This window comes from Cricetulus griseus, chromosome 7, assembly GCF_003668045.3.
Source record: "Cricetulus griseus strain 17A/GY chromosome 7, alternate assembly CriGri-PICRH-1.0, whole genome shotgun sequence".
Classification (NCBI taxonomy): domain Eukaryota; kingdom Metazoa; phylum Chordata; class Mammalia; order Rodentia; family Cricetidae; genus Cricetulus; species Cricetulus griseus.
In genome coordinates, this window is record NC_048600.1 from 80,006,546 (window position 1) to 80,028,528 (window position 21,983).

The following is a 21,983-nucleotide window of genomic DNA, read 5'->3' on the forward strand; positions in this document are numbered from 1 at the left end:
ACTTCCCAGAGGATTTCACTTCAATGATGCAGGCCTCTTCTTAATCACAGCTGATTCTTCAGCCATGGATGACCAGTCTCCATTGTTCCAGCGCAACATAGGTTTGACTTTAGTAGTTCTGTTCTCTTCACCCTTTCTGTTGAGTGCTGAAAGCACACACCCTGTTGAAAATGGCTCCTGACCCTTGAGTATTAACACTTTATGCTTCCACCCCACAAGACATGCTTCAGGGCATGGTCCTATCTGAAGAGAAGAGACTCTTGTGTAAGGGAGCTCACAAGGCAGTCTCATAGTCAAGGGCATGAATGACTCAAGTTTCAAAGGGCCTCTGCTTTTCTTTCTTCCATCACCAGTTACCTTTCATCTCCATCCCCAGGCTCAGGATTTTTGGTTTCTATGTGTTTAGAGAGGTAGATATTTAGGGTCCTATGACTTAATGGAGATGAAGACATTCTTCCAAACTCTGGACAGGGCCTCACAGTCTCAAGGGAATGATGAATAGATACAAGAGACTAGAGAGCTAGCTATTTACATCTTTTTTACTGTGTATGAGTGTTTCCTGACAGGATTGGAAGGCTGTAAGGGAGGAAGAGAATGACATGTGAACTCCCTTTTATGAACTGTTCCTTCTTTCAGTTGTCTCTAAAAATATCTGCCATAACCAATGGAAAGAAATCCTAATTAAAGCCATTCACCTGAACTGCTTGCTCTTTACTCCACACCACCATGCAATGCAGTAATAGTCACTCACACCATTGCATTAGTGCCAGGTTAGCTTGGGTGCATGTTCTGTTTGCCGTCCACCTGCTCCTTCTGAATCAATTTTGGCTTGTGGGCTGTGGCCACCAACACACGTGACTGAACACCATGCATAGGTCAGGTTAGCCTTCACCACAGAATACTGGGTGGTTTTCGGAGCAGAAATAACCTCTTCTCTTGCTTTTTCCTCCCTCCTCTATAATGGGCAGTAGATAATGGACTAAATGGAAGAAATAGAATTATCTTTGTGATAAATGTTTCAGCAAGAAAAACCACCAAGGTACATAGGATTCTTCTGCTTGCTTTTTTTCTTGCAGAGATGAACTGCTGATGTCTGTTGACTCTCCTTTCTCTCTAGTCTACAGTAAAGTTAGAAAGTGACATCGACTACTTGGTGTTAGAACAAGATCTCTGAATTCAGACAAACTAAAAAAGCCTATATCCCATTTAATTCATCATAGTGCACAATTCAGGAAGAAGCTATCAAACAACGTGTAAGTCAGGGGTATTCACAGCACACAGAAGGCAGTAACCTGTGCTATTTTTCCTCATCACGTAAACATCCAGAAATTGACAATGGCTTCTCAAATGTGTTACTGATACTATGTGTTTATTGTTTAAATTTGTGGAAGACAAATTTTCCTGTATCTGATCATGCATGAACACCAATTTCGAGTAAGTTTGGAGGGAATCTCTACACACGAGAGCAGGTAGCACTTTCAAACATTTAGAATAAAATAGACATGGTGGCACCTGCCTATAATCTCACCGATCAGGAGGCTGAGATGGGAGGATCCTGAGGTCCAGCCTGTACTATACGAGACTCTGTCTTGAAAACTTCCTTTATAGCAACTTGTTAAGATATTAATGAACTTTACATATGTGCTAACAATGAAGCACTTTTCCAAACCAGGGAAAGAAGAGAGCTTAAGGACAAGAAAGTCATAGAAGGGAAGTGCACACCAGGTTTTGAAACTGAAATAAAGATGCAACAAATATTTTAAACCGAAGGAGGAATGACTGCATGCATAAAACTACAATTAAGTAATGTAAATACATTGCTCAAATATGAGCCCAGAGAGAGAGAGAGAGAGAGAGAGAGAGAGAGAGAGAGAGAGAGAGAGAGAGGAGGAAGAGCCTCTCCTGACTCTTGGGAAGCTAGCCACTGGGAATGCTGACTGCAGCACCACATTTGTATAGAGAATGAAGAATGACATACACCCACACAACACCCTACCAGCACACAAAATTCGAGGTGCTCACACTGAACCATGATCCCTAGTCCTGCAAACTCCATGCTAGCCCATTTCATACCAGTATCCACCAATCAGTCCAAGCTAAAAGATGGAAAAGCATCCCATACTCTGTTCCCTCAGTTGCTGTTGATTCTCCTGTTTCTCAAATCCACAGTCTTGGCCACTGCTTCAGTTCAGGCCTTACCATTTTGATTCATGGCTGTTATAACTTCTCAGTTGAGATCTGGTCTTTGGTCTGTCCTGCTCCATGAGAAAGCAGGAGTTATGGCACAGACGAATTTTCAATATTCAATGCTTTAATGTATGTCTTTTATCCTATAGTGGCACAAAAGCAATACTAATTCAGTAGCATTGTAATTTGGAATGTGAATTTCATTTTCCTTTTGGGCTAGCAATAGGCTTGTGGTTCAATCCTCCATCATGATGCCAGAGATTAAGCACCATAAAGCAGGCATGTGATCATTAGAGACACAACTGCCCTTCTGTGTCCTACTGTGTTGCTAGCTGTGGTTTGGGGTCCATCAGGTACATCAAATATGGTCAGAACGAAGCCTATTGCACATTGGAAAGACTGTACTTCTCTATGCCGACTTCTCAGTGAGGGAGTCACCTGTACCTCTCTGTCTACCTCCGTGTTCCAGCTCCTGCATCTCAGCTGTATTCACTCCATGTCTTATACTTTCAGCCATTGTGCCTTTTGGTCCATGTTTACTTTCTATAGAACATCCTTGCTTTCCACTTTGATTATTAATTTCAAATGGAACTTGTTTGCCATTGGCTTAATTGCCACATTTCCCAAGATGTGTGAGCAGCTTCAGCTAAAGACAGTACCATGAATGTGTCTTATGTCAGGAGATATGTATCTCTGAAAAATTTTAGTGCCCATATAATTCTTAGCTAACTCCAAGGTCAAGAACAATCTACTCTACAGAATTCTAAATCATACAAATGAGTCAGGCTAACTGGTAAGTCAGGCAAGCTGAACCAATGACATATCTTTATGTTAGGATATTACTATGTCCCTGGTACTAACTGAATGACCAATGTGTCTCTTTTCTCCAGCTTTGGAAGTGACAACAGGTACTTTACAAGCAGGACCAATGATTTCCCTATCCCTCATGCTCCTGAATCAGGCCATTAGGAAAACCTGTTCTTTCCTGTTGCTGTTGTCACAGCTTTTAATGGAGGGCATCTTCAGGTAGGTTTTTGCCAGCTGTTCACAAATTTGGTGGCCTGCTGAGAGCCATAACAGCTTCTCTGTAAGTTGGAGCTCATAGGATAGACTGTGTAGACTATGAAAATCCTTGGATTAACCTGGCCTTGAAGAAGGGAGGAAGAGTACTTATCATGGCACCATTCTTTAAGGTCAGCAAATGGTGCTCAAGGTCAAACTCTGAACAAGAGAATAACAGAGTGTTGGACATTCCTTTCAGTAGAATATGTCACAGATTTAAAAAGCAGTAGAGGGTCCTTGAATTTGAATATGACAGTTTAGTCAATTATTATGAAGAGTGGGAACTCAGCTAAGAAATATGCTGAGCTGTCTTAGAGTTAAGAACTAAGGGAAGAAGGAACATTTGACTTGGGCACGAAGAGGGAATCTAAATTTTGGAAGTCCAACTTTGCACCTGTCAGATGGCAAGGGCCTAATGAGACACTCATTTTCTTCTTCCTTCTCGGAGACAAGAACATCAAAGGCTGAGCATGGCCAGCTTCAGGGAATGGAAACTTGTATTGTTAGAGAATGCAGCAGGGTCTGGAGCTCTATAAATGATCAAAATGTAACGGAACAAGTGCACACTTGACTACAAATTTTACACAGGCGCACACACCAAAGTAAGGAACAAAAAAATTAACACATGAATCAATGCCTGCTAAGGTTCCCTTCAGCAAAGGCCCCACAATTCCAGAAGAGAAACACATCAAAATTTCAGGAACACTTGTTTTCTCAGACTGTTGTGAGAGTTCTTTTTGAAGAATTCTCCTCTGAAGCCTCATCTGCATATGAAATTAACAGATGTGAATCTAGAATGCCCGACTAAGAGTAACAGCATTGTGGCAGCCACCAGGAAGGAGAATTAAGACAGAAAAACAATCATGTAGAAAGAAAATAAAAATGCCCACCAGCTGACCAATACACTCATGCTACATATGAGCCATGGCTACCATGATTCTGATGGACCTATAAAAGGACACCATGGTTGGTTCCTGTTGAATAGTCTCTCTTGGAAGATATTTCTCTAAGTACCTACAGAATTCATTTGAACATTTTGAAGTAGATAGTTGACACAAAGGTTTATTTATAGCTGCCACTGGCATGGTTGTGATGAACTCTGAGCTTCTTGAAAACCAACTTCCCTCATCCGTGTGGCCTCCTCCTAATTTGAGTTCAACTTAGAACTTCCACTGTACACCCGAAAGAGGACCCGGAAGATACTACTTGAACTCTGAAAGAATGGTCCCCCAGCGTGTCCCACAAATGTTCTTAGCAAGCAATTTCTTTAGGGGGAAAAGTATGGCCCCCTAAAGTAACAGAGTCATTTGAAATTCTATGCCTCTGCATGTCTGTGTCAAAGAAAACTAGTTATTGTCCTTCAGGGTAAGGGCTCTCAAACTTGGATGCACAGTAATCATTGAAGGGGGGCTTTACTTGATACTGATGCATGGGTCTTGCTCCTGAAGGTCTAATTTAGTGGGTCTTCAGGACAGGCTGGACAGTGCAGGCTTTCAAAGCTCCTCTTGGTGACTGTATGACAGCACCCTGCTATAGAACCACAAGCTTTGTATGTTTATATTGTAATAGTTTAGACTCCTGTTCTAGCTTCTCTCTTATTCACTTAGTGTCTCATGTTTTGTAGATGCAATGCCATTGCTTAGGAGGTGTCAGCTGTTTAATAAACATGAGATGACTGAGTGGTGAGGGCAGGCCCTCACTGAGGGTGAAGGATGAAGGGGTACAGAGACAGAATGACTGGGAGTCCCGGAAGCCTGTGAGGGTTCTTTACATAGATGGCTGGTTATAGGCATGATGGCATATGACTGGATGATATGATTCAAAGCAGCTGGAAGAGAGGATGTCACATATTTTCATCACAAAGCAATGGAAAATGTTTGTGATGAGGGATATGCTCAATATTCCAAATTGATCTTTATACAGAGTATAAAGGGGCCAAAGCATTATACTGTGTCTCAGAATATGTGCAATGATTGCCTGTCAACTACAATTGATTAAAACAAAACATTAGGCCTAGACATGAGACTTTAAGTGCAAAAACTGGCACCATGGCCCACCAGGAAAGCTGAACACCAACACAATGGGTGCAGCAGTAAATACTTTTAGCAATTATCTCATAATTCCAGCGACAACCTATGAGGTGACTACTATAATTATCTGGAGCACAAAGATATTAAACAGCTTGATGTGATACAGACATGAGTAGCAAATCTGGAGAAATTTCTCAGTCCTTTTGTGTGATTTTTCCATTTGGAGATTTCTTAGTCTTCAGCCACGGCAAGAAACTCAGCCTTGGGAAACAGACCATAGTACAGGGCCTGGGGGTGGGGAGTCCCTAGATATTGAGCCATGGCTTTGCCTCTGGGTGAGTTCAGGATGCTAAGCGGTGCTTGGGAAGCTGATGCCCTAATATACCTGAATCCAGCAGTATGCTACAGCACACACATGAGTGGTGCTATCTTTCCAGAGGTTGATCTCTTTATGTGAGACTTACGATTATCAACAGAGAGGTACAACAGGATTATCAAGTACAGAGAAATGTCCTGGAACATGAACCTTTGCTAAAATCTTGAACTACTAAAATGCTTTCAAACATTATTTAAACAGTCTAGTAGCCAGTTTTAAAAATGTGTGTTGTGGGGACATGTAATGTGATATGTGTCTGCGTACTTTCTAGCAATCACTTTTTAAGTCACCACAAAGAAGTCTGAGAATTCAGAATTCTAACTTCAGAAATCCTAACCATTTTACCATAGTTCCCTGATGGGCACATACACTTCCCTCATTAACCCAGGGGCACAACAGGCTTCTAAATCCTTCTTGAAGGGAGAATGGTGATCTAGCATTTGGCATTCAGACAAGTCTAAGACTCTGCCCACCCTAGGGCTGCACTGTAACCAAAGGACCTACATGGAGGGAAGACTGGTAAGAAGCCTTTGTCTGGGGCAAGAGCCCAATCAGAGACTCAAGAGCAAGATCATCACCCTGGTCCACACCTGAAGGGGGCTTCTCTGCGGAACCTCTCCTGGAATTGCTGCTGCTGGGCATCAAATGCTGTGCATCGCTGACGGAGGAGGGCCACTTCATTTGCCTGCAGTGGGGCCACCCGCTGCCTCGCAGTAATGGCCATCTTCTTCATGTTCTTCCACTTCTCAGGAAGTTCCTGTAAAGAAGACCTGGGAGTGCTCACACCCGTGCTGCTCTCCCCTCCCCTATAGCCAGAGACTGCACCCCATCTCCCTGCTTCCATCCTTGCAGTGGGGTACCCTAGGATGTACTGGGGCCATTTTTAGCTGTGCATCATCTCACTCTTCCTCGTCTTACCTCTCTGGTTGTCTTCTCTCTCCATAGTCACCTGTTTTTGAATCAGCAACAACCCTAGCCCCTTCAGCCTCTGACCTGGTAACTCTTGGCCTTTTCTATGGTCTTCGAGGGTACTTAGGTATTTTCTTGAGTCCCAGTTTTCTCGCTCAAACCTTCTTAACATCACCAAGATATACTTGTTTCCCCCCGAAAACCAAACTCTTGGTTCAACTTTTTGTCAGAAAGTGGGAATCAGGCAGGGGATATATCTTAGTTGGATTTTTGTCAACTTGGTACAAGTCAGTATCGTTTAGGAAGAGGGAACCTCAACTGAGAAGATGCCCTCATTCACACTGGCTTGTAGGCAAGTCTGTGGGACATTTTTTATTAATTATGGATATGGGATGGTCCCCTGTATGCTGTGCTGACCCTGGACAAATGATACTGTATGCTATAAAGGAGGAGGAGGTGGAGGAGGAGGGAGGGAGAGGAGAAGGAAAAGGAGGCAGCGGCTGATGAAGTCAGTGAACAAGCCAGTAAGTAGCACACCTCCATGGTCAATGCTTTAGTTCCTGCCTCTAGTTTTTAATCTTTAGTTCCTTCCCTGACTTCCTTCTGTGATGGAGTGTGAGCTTAGAGTTGTAAGAGGAAATAAAACCTAGTCCAGGCTACATAGCAAAACCCAGTTTCAAAAAAAGTTGACTTATCTTTAAATCTGGGATAAAATCTTTATCCCTATGAGTTCTGCCACTACAATTTTCATTATTTAGTGATTTCCTCAAAATGCCAGACATTAGTCATGTGTTACACATTGTAGTTCTAAGACTTGGACCTTGGGTTTAGACTCATCATCAAGACATTCTTTTTTTGTTGTTTGTTTTGTTTTGTTTTGTTTTTGTGAGACAGGGTTTCTCTGTGGCTTTGGAGGCTGTCCTGGAACTAGGTCTTGTAGACCAGGCTAGTCTCAAGACATTCTTTGTTTACTTCAATCACACCTACCACCCCATTGTAAAATCTAAGACTTTCCTTCTGTGTCTTGTAAAGAATAATCCAATACACTGACCTCCAGTTGCTTAAACACGGCTCCCGGCAGCTCTTGTTCATAGGACTTCAGCAGTTCAATCGTTTGCTTCAGGGGCTCAAACATGTCATCAGTGCTGCTCTGCCGTTCTTTAAGGGTGACAAGGTGTCCCATGATTTCAACCAATCCTTGGAAATCTCCTTTCTCCACTTTCTTGAGCAAACCACTCTCAGTGTTCTTTATAAATACATCAAGGTCAGCCAGGCTGGAAGAACACAAAGCACAGGGCCAGTTTCCTTGTGCTCCTTTAGGGGAAGGATAATGGTATCTTTAACAGGAGCTCTTATGGAAGAAAGCTCACCATGGACCTGGCACTCCAAGAGACTTGATTAATGTGGCTTTTTCACCAGTGTGCAGGTTGTGAAAGATGAGGGCAGCTCTGGCCCCTCAGGAGATGTGTCATGTGAATGGAGTATGTGCTTCTAGGAAAGATCTTGGACCAGAAAAAGGATGTGAGTGGTGCAACTTACGTTAGGTCATACTAGGTCTATGGATTAGTTATTACTTCTACATCAATAATGACTCATGTTTGATCATTACTGCAGCTAGACAAGATGTTATCATTTGGAAAGTCAGGTGATCATAAACAGAAGCTCTGCTGTTTTCATAACTTTTGTTAAGTCTGAAATAGTTTTGAATCAATAAATTTAAAGGCAAAAATGAGGGCTGAGCATGGCAGTGCATGCTTTTAATTCTAGTACTCTAGAGGCTGATACAGATGAGTCTCTGGGAATTCAAAGACAGCCTGGTTCATATAGTGAGATCTAGGATAGTCAGGGCTACATAGAGAAACCCTTTCTCAGTTATTAGACAATCATTAAGATCAAGACACTTAACACCTCAGGTCCTCGGTTTTCTTTACCTAGAAGATAAGAAGACTCTCCTCTGTCACTAGCTGTTATGACAGTCCTGTGAGATGCATCCTGTAATTCAGCAAGTGCTCCGTGAGCATCCATCAGGAGCCCTGCCAAGTTTTCAGGGGCTGAGAGTAAAATGACAGAGATGAGCAAAGTCCCCATACTTATGAAACTTTGGATGGCATACACTTCACAGCTTCTCACAGAGATGAAAAGACAGTAGAGAAAACCAGAATGAAGGGACAGAGACTCACACCAAGGCTTGGTGTGATGGGAGGTCAGCAAAGGCCGCCCTATGAAGCACACATTGATCAGAAAAGTGAATGGGTAATAGAGTGTGCCACAGAAAGATGTGAGAGATGGGAACCCCAATGGCAGGAAGGACATGAGCAAAGGCAGCAGCGGTTGGTTACACTTGGAGGGCTTGAGGAAGGCAAAGTCAAGGTGGCAGAGGCACAAGAAGAGAAAGAATTACGGCAGAAGGAAAGTATGGTTAACGGGGCCCTTGCTGACCCTAGTAAGCTCAGGTCCTAGTCTAGATGAATAAATTCTGAACACAATGCATGATGTAATTCATGCTTGCAGACAGCTCTGTAGCTGGAGAGTAGACTTTTGTTGTAGTTCTGCTGCAAGGAATGTTGGCCATGAGGATGGGGAGACAAGAATGGAAGCAGCCAAAGGGATTATCCGGGGGGAGGTTAGCACTGTCCATCTGACAGTGCTGCACTTGCCCTGGATAGTACTCAAAAGAAGTGATGAGATTCAGGATAATTCTGCACACAGAGTATAGGACTAGTCCACGGGTTGAATGAGAGTTATAAAGGGATGATAAAAATTCCTAGTAGCTTCTATCAGTGAGACAAATAATAACACCATTTACAGATGTGAGGAAAAACTGTGTAAGGCTGAGTTACATTGTGGGGAACAAAAAAGGAATGGGTCTTGAATATTTAGAAGACCCTACACACCTAAGGGAGATATCAGCCAGGTGTGATGGTTAGCATCTATTGGTAGCTTGATGGGGTCTGGAGTCACCAGAGAGACAAGCCTCTGGGCATATCAGTGAGAAAGTTTCTAGGTTGGACTAGCTGAAGTAGAAAGACTGGCTGTCTTAGTTGGGGGTTTTATTGCTGTGCAGAGACACCATGACAGATCTTACAAGGATAACATTTAATTGGAGTGGCTCACTTATAGTTTCAGAGGTTCAGTCCATTATCATCAAGGTGGGGAGTACACATGCAGGCAGATGTGGTACTGGAGAAATAACTGAGAGTCCTGTCCCGCGCTAACCGCCTCGCCAGCAAGGGGACACTCCTCAGGAACCTTCTGCAGTAAAGCTTTAATGCCTCTTGAGAGGAAGAGCATTAGCTTACAAAATGGAGACCCTGAACGCCCAAAAACCCCTCCTTATATAGGCTGGCAACCGTCACCTCAGGAGTGTTACATTCTAACTGGCTGAAACCCTCGGACCATGTGACGTCAGCTGATCGAACCATATGACGTCACGGGAAGGGTGGAGACTAAGGGCAGGAAAGTTACAAAGTTACCCATTGCGCATGCGCACAGCTTCCAATGGCTCCTTACATACGCACCGGCTCCTAACAGAGTCCTATATTTTGTAGGCAACAGGAGGTCATCTGTGACACTCGGTGGTATCTTGAGCATATGAGACCTCAAAGCCCACCTCCACAATGACACACTTCTTCCAAGAAGACCATACCTACTTCAACAAGGCCACACCTCTTAATAGTGCCATTTCCTTTGGGTACCATTTTCTTTCAAACCACCAGCCCACCTTAAAAGTAGGCAGCATCATTGCAGGAGCTGGGGTCCTGCACTGAAAAAAGGGAGAGAGCTGGCTGAGCACCAGTGTTCACCTGCCTTTCTACTTACTGGCTGCTGCAGATGCAATGTGTCCATCTGCCTCACAGCCACCACAGCTTTTCCACAGTGATGCGCTGGATCCCTTTTCAAAATGTAAACCAAAATAAAGCCCTTAAGTAGCTTCTTGTCCACTACTTGGTCATAGCAATGAGAAAAGTAACTCATATAGGTGGCTGCATATGATCCTAGACTTTTTGAGGGATGAGGTTTAAAATGTAAAGCCAGTAATTATCAGCGTTTAGTTTTTTTGTGTTGTTTTGGCGCAGGGATTCAACATGTAACTTCTATGGACTTGGAGTTTATGGAATGAGAAGAAAACAAGAAGAGAAAGCAACCCTGAAGGACCAAGGGCCTTGGGGAGGAGAGATGACTCACCGCTGACAAGCAGAAGAGAGGCAAAGGGCAGGAATGACCATGGACAGTCTGAGGATTTCTGGTGTCTTTTACAAAAACGATGTCAGTGACATGGTGCAGTGAAGCCAGAAGGAGAGAAAATCAGAGAATCATGGTTTCTTATTTTCACGAAGTTTACATGATAATACAACTACTTTCTTATGGGAAAACTTACAGAGATTTTCAAATCAATTAGCAGTGAAGCCAGGGTGACATTTCAGGCCTATAATCTCAGTGATTGAAAGGCAGAGGTAGGAGGATCTCTGCTAATTTAAGGCTAGCCTGGGCTGCAGAGTTCAGGTCATCTTAGGCTGCAGAGTGAAACAACCCTCATCTCTCTCTCTCTCTCTCTCTCTCTCTCTCTCTCTCTCTCTCTCTCTCTCTCGTTCGTGTGTGTGTGTGTGTGTGTGTGTGTGTGTGTGTGTGTATGAAGCTGGGCATGGAACCCAGGGAGTTGTACATGCTAAGCAAGTACTCTAATCCTGGGTTCCATTTCCAGCTTTCTGCACTGGTTTTGAGGAGAGTGACCATATAGCTGCATTTATCCATTTAAGAGTGCTGGTTAAAACAGCTTTCAGGGATGCATAATAGTGTAGCCTGGAAGTTAGGAGAGGAGGAAAATGGAATATAGAGGTGAACAATAAAATGTTCCTCCTGAAAGCAAGGAAGAAAGCAGTGTAAAAATAAAACAAATAATACCCAATAAAATGCTAGATTTAAACTGAATCACAGCCCAGTGAGTATAGTGAACAAAGCCCACTATTAAAGGTGAGCATGCTAAAAGCAGTTTAAGCATTCAGTTATACCTATCATAAAACTTTCCTCTAATGTAATTGCACAGGGAGGTTGAAAGCCAAAGGATAATGAAATACACCCGGCAAGTAGAAATCAGAAAGAAGTCACTTTAGCTTTAGTAGATAATATCCAACAAAGCAGACTTAACTATAACAGACAGAGCCAGGGTGAAGGGGGTCTTTGATGTTCAGGTAAAGGTTTACAGGAAGATAGATCAAGTGATGTAGACCCACACAGTGTGGGACAAAGTGATGGGATTCCAGGGACAGTGCAGATAGCCCTGAAACAAAAGACTTGAACAGAGAGAGCTCAGCAATTGATAATTAAGCAGAATAAAAAAGGCAACAAGGAGACAGGAGATCTCACTAAAACAGCTAACAAGCTTTAGTGAATAGGAGGGGCATAGAACACCACATCCATTACAGGACATACTCTCCTTACCTGTGCACACAACAGTTAGAAAAACTGGCTGAGGTCTGTAGGACAGACATCAGCATGTTCCAGGAGCTTGTCTCTCTCTCTCTCTCTCTCTCTCTCTCTCTCTCTAATATATATATATATATATATATATATATATATATCAATGCAACTCGCAAGCAAGTCCCACAGAGCAATTGGAATAAACATCATTAACATGAATGTTAAATATGTTTTGAACTGTATTGTTATAAAAATATTACACAGTAAGGGCAGGCGTGAAGGTAAACCTCCACAGAGAAGGGAATTTATGATTTAAAATGCTAACATTCAAAAAGGCAGTAAACTCAAAATAAATGAAGCATTCATCTTAAGCCAGCAAAGAAATAGAAAATAAACCCAAAGGAAACAATATTTCTATGACATAATAAATTGTTGAAATAAATGTCAAATTATAACAACAGAATCAATGGGTATATGAGGTAGTTCTTTGTAGACTAATCAGGAAAGGAGCTAATGAAAGAGATCAAAAATCAATAGAAATGAAAAGGCCTGGAATAGATGAAATAAGAAGTTATATATTTCATGACAGTAATCGAATGACTAACGTTGGATACATTTATAGAATGTATGACTTCATAATGACTAGAAAATCTTCACATCTTTATAACCATTAAAGAAACTGTAGTTTAACATCTTTACACAGAGAAATTTACAAGTCCCAATGCCTTCATAAATGACTTAAATCAAACTTCCAAGTACCAAAGGATCCCAACACCATACAGCTCTCCCAGGGAATAAAGAAGTAAAATTGCACCCTAGCTTGTTTCACAAAGCTGGCAAATTCTCAAAACTAAAATCTGACAAAGATGGTGTGAAAAAGGCAAATAAGAGGCCAATGTTAGTCATGAGTATCGGAATAGCAATGCTAAAGGAAGGATTTGCAGACAAGTTCAACCCATGGATACATTGGAAACTGTAACACTTCCTGATGGGTTTATCCCACAACACTAGGTTGGTTTGATATTAGAAATCAAAACAATAATGTTCAAGGCTGAACAATTTGAGGGAATAAACAGAATTATCATGGTATACTTAGAAAAAGTACTTGAAAAAATTATGCTTGCACTTAAACTAAATGCTCTTAACAAATTAGGAATAGGAGAGGACTTCTTAGTCAGGAAGATTCTCTCTCTCTCTCTCTCTCTCTCTCTCTCTCTCTCTCTCTCTCTCTCACACACACACACACACACACACACACACACGCACGCACGCACGCGCGCACACACACACACACACGTACACGCACACGCACACACACCACATTCCATACATTCTCACACACACCACACTACATACTTCATACATACACACATTTACACACACTCACATACATACTCCTCCACATATACACAAACATACACCCACATATGTGCTCCCTTCCCAACTCATACACTCATATAACACCACACTCCACACACTTGTACACACAACATACCACTCTATAATTCTCACATATACACATTTACACACACACACACACACACACACACACACACTACATTCTCACAGCAAATATAACTCAGTAGTCAAATTCTTAGCAAGGTCAGGCTCAAGACATGGATGCCTGTAAATACATGTGTTTCAAACAGTGGGCAAGAAGTCCTAGACAGTGTGGTAAGACAAGAAATCCAGATATACAATGACTGAAGAGGAAGAAATTAAAATCATAAAACCTGTGGGTGTGACTATATGCATAGAACTCCCCAAACAGTCAACAAACCATTTATTAGTATTAACAAGGTAATTTAGCAAGGTGAAAAATGGTCAATATATTAAAAACAATTCTATTTTCACAGAGAATATTTTTTTAAAAATATTTTGAACTAGGAACCAAAATATACAGAATAATCTTAATAAAACCATCTGTGAATTAACTTAAAGGCAACATTATAAACATTATGTAATGTTTATATAATTATATAATGCTCATAACATTACCTTTTTATTATATATAAGTATGAACATCATATAATGTTTATAACATGGTAAACATAATTATAAAATTTCCTTGGCAAATAAGAGTGACATGAGTGGGAAAAAATCACGGCCTTACACAGGAACGTTTGGTGCTGTACAGATAAAAGATTCCCAAACCTACTTATGGTCAGTACAAATTTAATCAGAAGTCTCAGAGGCCCCTTTTCCTTTTACAAAACAATGGATAAAATTTATACAAAAAATGGCCAAGACCTGTCAAGACATTTTCAGTAAAAGTTGAGTGAGTAAAGATCTGCCCCACCAGATATTAAGATCTTTTACAAAGCTATGGTAATTAGGGTTTTGCCGCATTCTTGAAGCAATGAATTGCTTAATGTGGGAGAGAGTCTCTAAAACTTTAGGAATAGAATATAAGGGGGTGTTCATAGCATCTCCAGGCAGAAAGATAATTTATTCAGCAAGACAAGAGATAAAGAACAAAATGGAGAAGACTGACGCATTTGGCTGTGCTAATATAGGAACTGTTTGCTAACCACAGTCATACTTCTGTGTACATGGTAGATGTTGGTTCCAGGACTGCCTGTGGGTACCAAATTCCATAGACATCCAAATCCCTTCTGGAGAACAGTATGTTATTTATATCTTCCCTGTGCAAAACTTCCCATGAACTTCAAATCACCCCTACCTAGGTTATTTATGATTATCTAATACAATGCCCGTGCTGTATTATTTTGGAACAATGACAAAGTCTGTACATGTTCAGTGGAAAGGCAGATTTAGGATATATCTTTGATGTGTGGTGGTTTGAATCTACACATGTAGACCATGTGAATACAAATGACTGCCTGTAAATGGAGTAGAAAGACAGGCCACAAGACTAGGGACAATATTGGGCAGTTGTATTTTGGTGATGTATATAAAAACTAGTAAAATATCACATGTAGAATATATAAATAACTTTTAAAAAGATTTTGTTTTTAATTTATATGAGTGTTTTGTTTATGAGTTTTATTTTGAGTTATGACTGTTATGCTGCACACACACACACACAACCACACACACACACACACACACACACACACACACACACACACACACACACACACACACGACACATGCAGTTCCAACAGAGGTCAGAAGAAGGCACCAGATTTCCTGGAACCGGAGTTACAGGTGATTGTGGGCCACCATGTATGTGCTGAAAACCAAACCCCAGTTCTCTACAAGAGCGGCAAGGATTCTTCAGCATTGAGCCATCTCTCCAGCTCAAATATGTAAGTAATGTTCAAATAGTAACAAATACAAAATAAAGTCCAACAGAAAAGGGAATATAAGAATAGCACAGAAAGATTTTGTTCACGAAAGACATGAAAATCATGCACCTTATTCCTAATAAAAGAAATGGAACGTGCTCAGTTCCCTGAAACACTGTGAAATTCCCACTGAAGAGGCCAAGATGAAACAGTCTGCTGGGGTAAAGAGGTAAAGAGGATATTGGGATACAGCAACTCAGAACACAAGACTATTCTCTACCTCAGAACCGGTTTACTACAACTGACCTGCTCTCGACCCAGCTACTCTATGTACATTCCTTGCGGATATGTACATATCCGGAAGGAATGCCTGTCTATGCATATAATGATACGCATGCAACACTACTTAAAGCATCATTACTTATATTGGCACACTTTCAGAGTTTGTGGAGAACAAAGGCAAGGAAAACATGGAGAATACCTGAAGGTACTTGGAAGCTCTTCTACATGCAGGGACTTATATCTGAATATAGGCATGGTCAGAAGAGCAGTTCATTTTGGCTTCAGTCAAGATAAACTGCTCGGTGCAGATGTGGAGATTTAAATAGAGTCAGGACTTTCCAGAGTAAGAGGGAGAAGCTATGGTGAACTGACAGATACTGAAAAGATGGTAGAATCAATGGGTTGGAAATTCTGATTGGTCTGAAAAATTCTGCACTGCGGGGCTCCCAAATAAGTGAGGTGGAAAGACACCAGGTGTGGTCAGAAAATGGAATGCTTACACCTGAGCTTTTGAATAGAGAACAATTACTTCCCCATCTTTCCCTCCCCTACTGAGAGCGAAGCATACACTCAGGTGCAGTCATATGGGAGAGGGATGGGGCATGAAGAGTCAACAAAACCTATCAGGTGTTCTGGAAGCTCGGTGGGTATGTGAAGTCGCTAGGGTGATGGGAAAGGATGTGAGCCGGATGGTGAGGAAGAATAAGAGCTCAGCAGGTAGCTTGAACAAGGAGGAGTAGCCATTGGTACTGTCTGGTAGAAGTCACTTCAGTGGAGCTAGTGATGTTGAGGGAAGAGGGAGTGGCTGGTCAGCAGTAGGTAACAGCAGGGCATACTTCTATTCTAAGCCCAATGCTCAGAGGATACAGAAGAGTCAGCCTCCATCTGAGAGGACTGTAGTGGCATAAGTGCCCCAAAGGGACAACCAGGTTCCAGTTAGGGGTGGAGAGAAGAAAAGGGAATGGGGTCATTTTTTTGCTGAGTCTAGTCAAAGACACAGGCAGGGTAGGGCAGACCTCTCCAGGACTGAGTCACATTAGAGACATCCCAGACAACTGGGATAAAAGTTTATGTGATAATAGAGAGTTAGACTTTGGATAATTAGTGACATGCATAACACGTAAGGCCAGTTGTGGTCCATCTGGGCCACTAGAAGGTAGAAGTCACTGATTTCATAGGACCCAACAGATGCTCAGTAGCAAATGGCTTTTATTTTTCCCTATTATTTCTATTTCTATCTAGTCTTCAATAGCACAATAAAATACTCAAGGTTTGCAAAGTGGGCAGAATCACTGAATTAATGTTTAAGCTGAAGCCACCTTATATTGTATATTTTCAGAAACAAGGTTGCCAGGCAGTGGTGATGCATGCCTTTAACCCCAGCACTCAGAAGGCAGAGGCAGGCAGATCTCTTAGTTTGAAGCCAGCCTGGTCTACAGAGTGAGTTCTAGGACAGCCAGGACTATACAGAGAAACCCAATCTTGAAAAACAGAAAGAAAGAGGGAAAGAGAGAGAGAGAGAGAGAGAGAGAGAGAGAGAGAGAGAGAGAGAGAGAGAGAGAATGAAAAGGAAGGAGAGGAAGAAAGGAAGGGAAGGAAAGAAGGAAGGAAGAGAGGAAGGAAGGAAAGAAGGAAAGAAGAAAATAGGGTTAAAAGCAAGAGCTCAGGCCCCTTAACTAACTGTTCTCTGTTGATTTATTTTGTTAAACCTACTGTCAGGTACCCTGAAACTATGTGCACGCTTGCCATGATGTCTCCATCGCTGTGGTTTGTAGCTAGTGTCTTTTCTTCAGTCACATATGAGGGGACCACTCTATGCAGGAAGAGTCCACCTTAAGAGAGTCTTCTTGACTGACAAGTGCTTCTTTCCCACACAAACCAACCTTAGAATCTATCTCCTATACAGGGTCCCATATTCTGGCCATGATTCCCTATCTCTATCATCCCTGGGACAGCCCTGTGTTCCAGAGCCCACTAAAATTACTCAAATGCACCAATCTGAGGTGAATTACATGTCTTGCCCATTTCTTTCCACAGAAACCACAATGGGGGCTTTTACCCATACTATCTCCCTTCTCCTTGCCCAACACTGCATGAACTTGTGTAGCATGACAGGTCTTTTTCTGCTTGGAGACTACAACACACACACACACACACACACACACACACACACACACACACACACACACACACACACACACACACACACACACTGTGGTGCTCTCACCCTAATCAAAAACAAACCGTACATTCCAAAATGTGCCCAGTGTTTATGGGTTACCAGGTCTACTTCTGGAGGAGTGCAAAGCCTTCCCTTCAATGGTGCTTCTCCTAGGGACATCTCTCTGCACCAAATCACCCACCAGCAATTCTCCTGCTTGCCTCCACCTCCTCGGTGAGCAGAAGCTTTCATGAATGTACCAAAGCCAGCTGCTGCTTCCAAAGGTTCCCTGGTGACCTGTGCAAACCACCCCTGCTGTGCTTTGCAAGGCTTTGTACAGTGCTGGAGCACCACTCTGGAAGTCCCTTGGATTTTTTTTTTAGGTAGATGATGCCTCAGTCTTGCTGTCTCATTTCTGCTCAGTGTTCTAGACCATGGACCAGGGCAGCTTGAGCACTGAGCAGGGGCAGCTTACAATGCAGGAGTGGGGCCAGGTTAGTTCCCTTGTAAGGTCATCTGACACGCTTTAAGGGTGATCATTGGACAGGAGGGTTGTACTCTTTCTGCATATGCACAGTCCTTGAGGCTAGGAGAAGAGACAGCTGGTGAGACTCTAGGGACAATGACTAAGATGGAATGACCAGGGGACTGTCAATCAATTACATTGTTCATACAGAGAATAGTGTTCCAGATCGGAAGATACAGTGCTATGCAGTCTGGGTCTTCAGAGGGACAGCTTTCAGAGTATATGTGTGACATGATGGCACAGAGGGGCACACAGGAGACTATGGCTCTAATGACTTCCACATTGCTCAGCTGGAGCATCTGGAGCAAGTCGGAAGTGGTAGGAAATAAAATCTAAAATGAAATTAGACCCCCCTCTGCCTTCAAGGCTTAGATTTCACGCTCAGAATTGTGAAGGGAGTGGATCTTTGGCTATGGTCTCTCACATTATTTACCACTTACTGGGTACCTCTCACCCACTGAGCACCAAGTGAAAACTAATACAGACCATTATCTGGTGAATGAAGGAAGGGACAGGGCTGAAATTATCATGATATTGCAAAGACTAGAAATGTCATCTAGCTGTTTTAATTTAACCAGTCCATCAGTGGGGAAAGATACAAAGAGGATTCCAAGCATGGCATCCCTGCAACCAGGGATGCTAGAAGGCAGTAGGACAATGGTGTTACCTGTTGGTGACATAGTCCACAAGATGCTGTTTGAACATGAGGCTCCACTTCTTTATTGTGTTCAACAGAGATGCCTTGAAGGGTCGCACATCAACTTGCATCCAGCCATCAAAGACCTTGGTGGGCTCCAGCCTGACCACCTCTTCATAGAGCTTTTCATAGGAATCTATCTGGACTTTAAAGTGATGGAGGAGGGGTGGACTCTCTGGGATGCCATCTTCTGCATGGGCTTCTATCTCCTCAGGTGTGAGGACATGCCCATAGAGCAGAAACTGACTAAGAATCTCCTTCCTGTCCTCCACATACAGGTAAGAATACTGGCTGAAGGTATTCCGATAGCCACAGCAGAGGGCCATCATATTCTGCACCCTCTCCATGACCACGCTCCGCAGGCTGGCTAAGTCAGCCATGTCCTCCAGGTCACCCTGGGGGAGTGAGACAACAGCAGGGATGTTACACCAGTGCTGAGTGAGACCTTCTAGATGTGGAGAGAGGCAAATGCTTGCAGGCCCCGTACCTGATAGTGAGGAGAGCCACTGTGTGGGGACAGCTGGGGCACCAGAGATGGTACCACAAAAATGCTGCTGAGGAGACTCTCAACAATGTCATATAAGCCCCCCTTCACTCCAGGGTCCAGAGATGGGTGGAAAACTAATTCTGGAGGGACAAGGCTGAGCTGTGCTTCAAATATCGGGTTGATTCCAGCCTTGCACTCTGGAAAACAAAGTGACAGAATTATGGTGAGTGGGGCAAGTGGTTAAGGCACCGTTCCCTGAAGCCCAGACACGAGCATTTCTTTAGAAATGCAGACAACTGAACATGTAAACTTTGCCTGAAAGGTGGAGGGGGCAGCCCCATAGGAGTGTGTCTCCACGGGGAACTGCTGACTGACATTCTGAACGAGCCTGTTCTTGTGTGGGGCTCTTCTGGGTATCACAGGACATTTACTTACTTTCCTTGTCCTTGAAGAGCACACTCCAGAGACCGACCAACCCAAGCCAGTTCCCTTCTACATTCTCAACTGCTTCCCGGGGTGATTCTGCTTTTCCTCAAGAAGACCCTCGAGTAGTCAACCACACAATCCCACCATTACCCATTTCATGAGGGGTATGCCTGCCCACAGTCACCAGAGAAAGGACATGAAAAAGTCACAATCCTAAATTTCCTGTAAACATGGGCTTACTTTAGTCTTGCAGTGATAAAAATTTTAAAAACAGCATAAATAATTCACAGATTCCTGATTACTTGCTAGATGAAGTTGCCTTGCTAGATTTAAGTCAAAATGTTACACAGAGCACTGTGTTCCCTGTCTAAGATAAATAAAGTTTTGCCAGTAACCACTGACATTCGTGTATCTTTTGACAGTAGAAATTAAGTGGGAGAGTGCTGTGGGTTGGACAGTGTGGGCAAGAGTCTCCTGACTGAACCACTGCCCTCTTATTTCCTAGTAAAAGTGCTGGCACTGGCTGTGTGACCAAATTCCTCAGCCCGACATGGAGTTATGTGTAGTAATGGGATTCCCACTAAGGGAAGATAGGAAGGGACCCCAGGTGATCCTTTCCTACACATTCCTTTTTCTTTCCTCACAGATGAAACCTCGGATGCAACATGACTCTAGAGACTAAGGCCAAGCCCTGGAGAATGGCAGAGCTATAGAATGAGAGCAACCTGCCACAAAACCGCCATTCCCATGGACTATTACTTGGATCGGGATGGGCGTTATCCCTTGCGTCACATTTTGGATGGAGCTTTGGTGACTGTAGCTTGCCCATTTTAACTAAAAACTACAGGGTCCCCAAAGATCCTATGTAAGACTAAGATCGTGCTTTTAAAACCATGGGGATTGAATAATGAACATGTATTGTGGAACTCTTGGAGAGTCTCAACAAGTGCATTTTAACCTAAGGGAGACAAGTCTCCCAATAGTCTCGCAGGTTTGATCTCTGGGGAGACCCGGGGAAACAACAGCAATACAAACAGCAATAAAATCCTATGGAATTTATCTTTTCATTGGTTGGACATCATTTGCTTGAAATGCTTGGTGCTAGGGGGACTTCAGGGGAGTTAGACTAGCTGCACAGACTGCTCACGCAGACATCCGGAAGTCTCAAATGGTCTGAAATCCAAAGCTTTTAGAGCTTGGTTAGTATCTCAGAGCATTTTGGATTTCAGATTTTCAGTCAGGGGTGCTCAATGTGCAGTCATGGCACAGTGCACATTACTGTAAAACATCATATGTTAGTAGATAACGCTGCATATGGCTTACAGCACTTACAAGATTTGAAAGAATATTTGAAGACTATTGGGCTTTTTACCACATATGCTGGCATACGAACAAAATCCCTTCATTGGATAAAATGCAGACATCATTATGACAGGAGGAAAACTGCCTCACTTCTTCAATGGAGGTACAAGCCAGTCCTTTAGCAGGTAAGTTGTAGGAGGTATTTCTTGGTGGGTTAGGTCACATGTAATTTGTTATTTATGCAAATTTGAGCAGATAAGACAAGGAAGACAACCAAAGCCATAGAGATATATAGGATTGACTCAACTCAGGGAGGCAAAACTGGGCCTAACAAGAAAAATCTGGTGTCATTATCTGTAAAATATGTGTTTTTGTTTTGTTGTAGTTTTTGGAGACAGGGTACTTCCATGTAGCCCAGTTGGCCTGGAATTTGCTATGTAGCCCCTGATGGCCTCAAAGTGGTATTTCTCTTGCCTTAGCCTCCTAGATGCTAGGATTACATCTGTGCATCAGCATGCCTGGGCTTAAATTTTACCTAGAATGTCTCAGTTCAGTCAGCTGAACTGAGTCCATGTGCTGCTACAGAATAGTCACCACTCAAAGAATTTGGAAGGGCTGTATTTTGAAGAAAAGGTGTTCCTCTGTTTCTTGGTCTTCCTGGAGGGAATATGCTGATGATCTTGGAGAAACACTGCGAGCTACTCTCCATCCTTTTGTTTCCAATCTTGTCTAACATCAGAGGGCAAGTGGCACATCAGCCCATTCCATATCAACAGTCAGATAGCAACTAGGTAAGGGTGGAGTCACTAACCTGAGGATACCATCTGTGGGGCACTGTCCCTAAAGTGGCTGTGGCATCATCCTAAGTC

At 42.7% G+C, this 21,983-nt stretch overlaps 1 protein-coding gene across 1 annotated transcript in view; it reads right to left on the bottom strand.

The window, feature by feature from the left end:
* Positions 1-21,983, bottom strand: part of Dnah9 (dynein axonemal heavy chain 9) — a 338,224-nt gene that overhangs the window by 254,375 nt on the left and 61,866 nt on the right. Inside the window, exons 16-19 of the mRNA XM_027427134.2 lie at positions 19,387-19,583; positions 18,870-19,294; positions 7,616-7,838; positions 6,246-6,412 (exon numbers count right to left, since the gene is read on the bottom strand). Of these exons, the coding sequence (XP_027282935.1) occupies positions 6,246-6,412; positions 7,616-7,838; positions 18,870-19,294; positions 19,387-19,583 (1,012 nt within the window). The remainder of the gene's footprint in view (positions 1-6,245; positions 6,413-7,615; positions 7,839-18,869; positions 19,295-19,386; positions 19,584-21,983) is intronic.